Source organism: Neomonachus schauinslandi, chromosome 4 (assembly GCF_002201575.2).
Source record: "Neomonachus schauinslandi chromosome 4, ASM220157v2, whole genome shotgun sequence".
Classification (NCBI taxonomy): Eukaryota; Metazoa; Chordata; class Mammalia; order Carnivora; family Phocidae; genus Neomonachus; species Neomonachus schauinslandi.
This window is the reverse complement of record NC_058406.1, coordinates 104244992-104250074: the sequence shown is the minus strand read 5'-3', so window position 1 is coordinate 104250074 and position 5083 is coordinate 104244992. Positions and strand designations below refer to the sequence as shown.

The window sequence follows — 5083 nt, the reverse complement described above, 5'->3', positions numbered from 1 at the left end:
ATCCACAGAGAACAAATTTGATGTTTGTAAAGTGCCACATTGTAATAGAGGGGAAACGTGGCCAGAAATTGAAGGCTCTGGTGCACCCATCCCTTCTTCAGAGTGGCCACTTCTCCAAGGGTTCTTGGTGTCTTCATTTATAAAAAGGGGCTTAGTTATGAGGATCCAACAAAATGAGGTGGTAATGAAAATTAAATCAAAGCAAAGCAAATCAAGCAGTAATTGCCAGTACTGTTAACCTCTTGGGGACTTTCTCCTGGGACTGCCAGGCTACAAACTCTGTAAGAGTAGAAACTGCTGGCATCCTGTTCCACACTGTTTCCCTCAGGCCTGGCCCTATGTCTGAAATGGAATAGGCTCTCCATAAATATTTGCTGATTGGTTGACCAGTTGAGTTCCCCATCTCTTCAACGAAGGGGTTGCACTTAATTATCTTAAGCCTCTTCTCCCACCAGGTGTAAAATGCTGCCTACCCACAGAATGGGGCTGGGGACAGCTATTAACTTTTTTTGTTTTAATCAAAAATGAGACCCAACCAAAAAGAAATGAGATTGAATTTCTTGCATGTCTCATAAATTTGGCATGAAAGGCAATTCCAAAACAAGAATTCCAAGAATGTTCTAAGTAATGGCAACATTGCCAGAAAAACATGTAAAGCTTCCCAAAGTGGCCACTTTGGAAAGGATAACCCTCAATAGATGGAAATACTTTAAAATGTTTGTATTAAAAAAAAAAAAAGGAGTCCCATGACTTTGCAGTCACATGGAGATGGAGAGTGTTCACCGGGAACCCAGACCTGTGCTGAGCACTGCTGAGCCCATTACTTCTGACATGAGGAGACAGACCCAGGGAGGGATTCAGGAAGGACACCCAGTGTAGTAAGAGGGCCTGCTCATTAAGCCAACACAGCCACATGTCAGCAAGTAAAACAGACAAGAAGGGAAGTGGGGCTGGGCGGGGCCAAACCTTGGATGAATCAAGCCTTCCCATGGGGTGGGAATGGCCTATCTAAAACACTAGCCTCCATTAAATCCCCTATAAAAGGTTCCTCTGCTGCTGACCTGGTACTCCATACATTGCCTAACAGCCACTTGTTCATCCTGCCTGTGTATTAGGTAAGTGCGCTCCTGAGGAGCCTCTTTCTATTCTCAGTGTCTTGGTGATCTGAGCTCATAAACCAGGCTGTCAGATCCAGGCCATAGGTGTCAGCTGGGGGCAGAAAGTATCTGCTCTGACTGGGCCTCAGGCAAACTGGGTGTGTGCACGTGGGAGAGGATATTCTTCTGAAGGCATGGGGCTCTTTCCTTCTCCCCTGTGGCTAGCCTGGCAGCAGCTTCTCCTCCTGAAGCCTGTTTTAGCAGCAGCAATAGAACCACCCATGTGCCTTCCTGTACATCAAAGGTGTCTTATTCTTAAGGTTCTGGAAGCCTCTTGGCAGTGCTCAGAGTCTGTGAGGCCAGAATCAGGTTACTCCTGCCAGCCCGACAGTGGGCTTGAAACTTCTCACAGAGGAAGGGGCTTACATGGCGGTTCTCCACCACCTCAGGGCCATATTTAGGCAAGATGAGTTTATAGATTTATCCGAAAGGATCTGAAGTGTAACTAAAAAGTCATCTTATTATTTTTACTATTTATAGGCCAGAGGTTAAGGTTTGCCATGTGGTAAACAACAACAACAAAAAACAGGATCTTTTCATTTCTCTGTTGAGATACAATATTCTGAGTTTTGTACCTTGATGTACAAAGGCAAAGTCTGTCTGAAATTTTTGGCTTCTGGGGGCTAGAAAGGACACCGCCTGAAGAGCCCACCTGGGGTCTGTAGCCTTTGGCCACGTTGTCCCACCTTCCCCAGTGCCAAGTCTTCCTCCTTCCTGCCTCCCCTCATTCTCCTGCCTCTGCACCCAGGCCTTCCTTCTCTCATGCCTTCTCCTTCCCATCTCACGGTGCCCTCTCCCAGTGTCCCAGCTTCTGCAGCCTTCTATCTCCCCCTGCATTTGAAACTTGCCATCTCCAATGCCATCTCCTGGTCTCTGAGGCTTCTACTTTAATGCACCTCCAAGTCCCTTTGCCTCTTGCCCAACCAGCTGCACCCAAGACTCACTTTAAGCTATGCCCAGATCCCTGGCTAACGAGAAGGAAAATCTCTCCCTTCATTTTGGAGCCATTCCTCACAGGCCAACAGCACTGTGGGCTGGCAGGAGCCACACACCTACGGGCAGGCTGACCTCCCTTACAGGTCCCAGTGCTGAGGATAGAAGTCAAGTTCAGAGGAACTTAGGACTTGGAGCATTGCCAATAGCTGGTAGCCCGGCCTCTTCCTGAACACCTACCCAAAAGGCAGCCAGAAAGGGTGGAGTCAGGCCCCTGGTGTTCCTGCTTGGCCCCACCCGAGGCAGGGGTTGACTTACATATGTATTTATTGCCTGTCAGTGTTCCCAGCAGGACCCTAACATCATATGACAGACAACCATCGACTGGATAGACTGTCCACAGGGAACAGTATAGAAGGCTCATTGCATTTGGGTTAAGGAGATACGGGTTCTTGGGTTTCTTGGTTCCCCCAAGCTGTGGGGCCTTGAGCAAATCACCTAACTTCTCTGAACCTGTTTCCTCACCTATAAAAAGGTGGAGATAATAAGGAGTACAAGAGATGATGCATATGGAAATGCTTTGTGAGCAGTAGTTTACATAGATGTATAAACATTAGGTATGTGTATAATAATATCACAGTGATATTTAAAAGCTGCCACTTGGTATAAGCCAGCATCTGCCAAATACTTTACATGAATTATCCCTTTTAATCCTCCCAATAATCCTATTGAGTGTACTTGATAGGATTACCTTCATTTCACAATAAGTAAACCGAGGCATGGAAAGGCAAAGCAACCTACCCTAGCTCACCTGACAGGTAGGTGGTGAAGCTAGCATAGAAATCCTGATTCTGGAGCCTGCCACTAACCATGGAGTGCCCCTCCTTCCCATTCATAAAATCCATTAAGTAGGAAAGGGGAGGGAAGACCCAGACAGAGACACCGGAAGCAGAGCTGAAAATGCAAGAGACCTAGAAGAAGCAGGAGGAGACACTAAAGTTGATTTTGGAGCCCCCATGGGGGCTTTGTTTCTTTCTCCAGCTTGAGTCCAAAGATGCCTCAGTTATTGCGAAACATTAATGGGATCATCGAAGCCTTCAGGCGCTACTCCAGGACCGAGGGCAGCTGCACTGTGCTCACCCAGGGGGAGCTGAAAAGGCTCCTGGAACATGAGTTTGCTGATGTCATTCTGGTATGGTGTGCCCGGCCAGGTGGGGAGGGCCAGAAAGGAGAGAGGAAACAGGTTTACCTGCAGATGCTTTGCCTCAGGAATCTGAAGAGGCAGCCATCGGATACAGGCCCACCAAGCCTCCTGGCAGCTGTGCAGGCTGAAAGAGGGAAGGCAAAGGAAAAAGAGACAGTTACAGGAGTTGACAGGCCTGCTCCTTAGAGAAAATACTTTGACTTCAATTAATTCTAATTTGGAGACAAGGTGAAAGGACTCACAGGGGACAGCTCAGAAAGAAACAGAGCCTTTGAATATTCTAGAAATGAAAGTAATTGTTGCTTTCTGCTGCTTCTTAAATCTGATATAGTAACTACTTCTTATGTCTATCAGAAATTTGATCATCCATTAATAAGAATTCATTAGAAGCATAGCTCTGTGTCTTGCAGTTGCTCAAAAATATTAGCTGAGTGGTCATATCAGAAATGAGTTTTGGAGGGCAGGTTGGTTATTATCAGCTGGGGGGACACTCTGGGAGCCCCTCCCCACTCCCCCAACCACTGGCAAAGCAGACCCAGGGCCTTGAGGCATTTCCCTGTTTCTCCCTGTCTGGTTTGCATCTAAAGCAACCAGGAAGATGGTCTTAGAGACAGCAATGTATAGACACAACAGAATGCATACTCAGGGCAACGTGTGGTCCCACCAGACCCCACCCACCCCATCTTCAAAAAACACCTGAGCCTCAGTGATGATCTTACAGAATCCTCTTGGGGCCATGTTCCTGCTATGCTTCTCCTGGTGTTGGGCTTGCTGGAGAGAATCCTGTTCAATGCCGGGTGCCAGGGGCCATGGAAAACCCAAAGAATCATTATGAGCTCATTCATTTCATTCATTCTTCATTGAATCTTGATCCAGTTCTCCTATAGCCCAGAAATTATGCTAGGCACAGAAGATACAAAGCAAAAGGTGCTGTCTACCCTTGCAAGAGGGGCAGGACTGCACACTGAAAGTGATTTCATGTTAGGGCTGCTATAGCTATGTGAGTGGTATGGCCCCAGCACAGGTGGGCTCCGTTCAGGGGTGGGAAGCCTGAAAGCTGAGTGCACTGGCCCAACCACACTTTCTTCAGGGGAGAGATGCTGATTTGGCCTCTTCTCCACAGGAACCCCACGATCCTGCCACTGCGGATGAAGTCCTGCGCCTGCTGGATGAAGATGATACAGGGACTGTTGAATTCAAGGAATTCCTGGTCCTGGTGTTTAAAGTTGCCCAAGCCTGTTTCAAGACAATGAGCGAGAGTCCTGCAGGGGCTTGTGGATCTCAAGAGTGTAGAAGCCTTCCCACTGGGGCCTCACAAGAGCTGGGGAAAGAACAGAGCAGGAGAGCTGAAGTGGGGCAGGCTAGGGAAGGACAGCATCAAGAGGGGAGCCAATGTGGACAGAGCACCCAGGCCTCCAGAGGACAGGCAGGGATTGGGGCTCAGACCCATGGGCAGGATCTTGACCAGGACAGGCAGTCTGAATCTCAGAGACAAGAGAGAGAGAGTCAGCAGACACAAGCTGGGGGACATGTGCAGCAGACCCAGAGAGTGGGAGAAGCCAAGAGTCACCAGACCAGACAGAGGGAGTCAGAGAGACAGTCACAGACCAGGAAACAGGACAGAACACACCAGACAAGTGACCCAGTGACTGGAACTGGAACTCAGACACAGAGAGATGCAACCCAGACTGTGGAGCAGGACAGGAGCCATCAGATAGGAAGCCCTGGCACACAGCCACAGGAGTCCACCCATGGCCAGACCAGAGGGACTGAGGTCCATGGTCAAGAC

The 5083-nt window shown here is 48.6% G+C and overlaps 1 protein-coding gene across 1 annotated transcript in view; it reads left to right on the top strand.

Annotated features, from left to right (window-relative positions):
- The first annotated feature begins 1084 nt into the window (after positions 1–1084).
- CRNN (cornulin) overlaps positions 1085–5083 on the top strand; it is a 4832-nt gene continuing 833 nt past the window's right edge. Inside the window, 3 exon segments of the mRNA XM_044914198.1 lie at positions 1085–1115; positions 3132–3282; positions 4418–5083. The exon segment at positions 4418–5083 is cut by the window's right edge and continues 6 nt beyond it. Of these exon segments, the coding sequence (XP_044770133.1) occupies positions 3145–3282; positions 4418–5083 (804 nt within the window). The 5' untranslated portion in view covers positions 1085–1115; positions 3132–3144.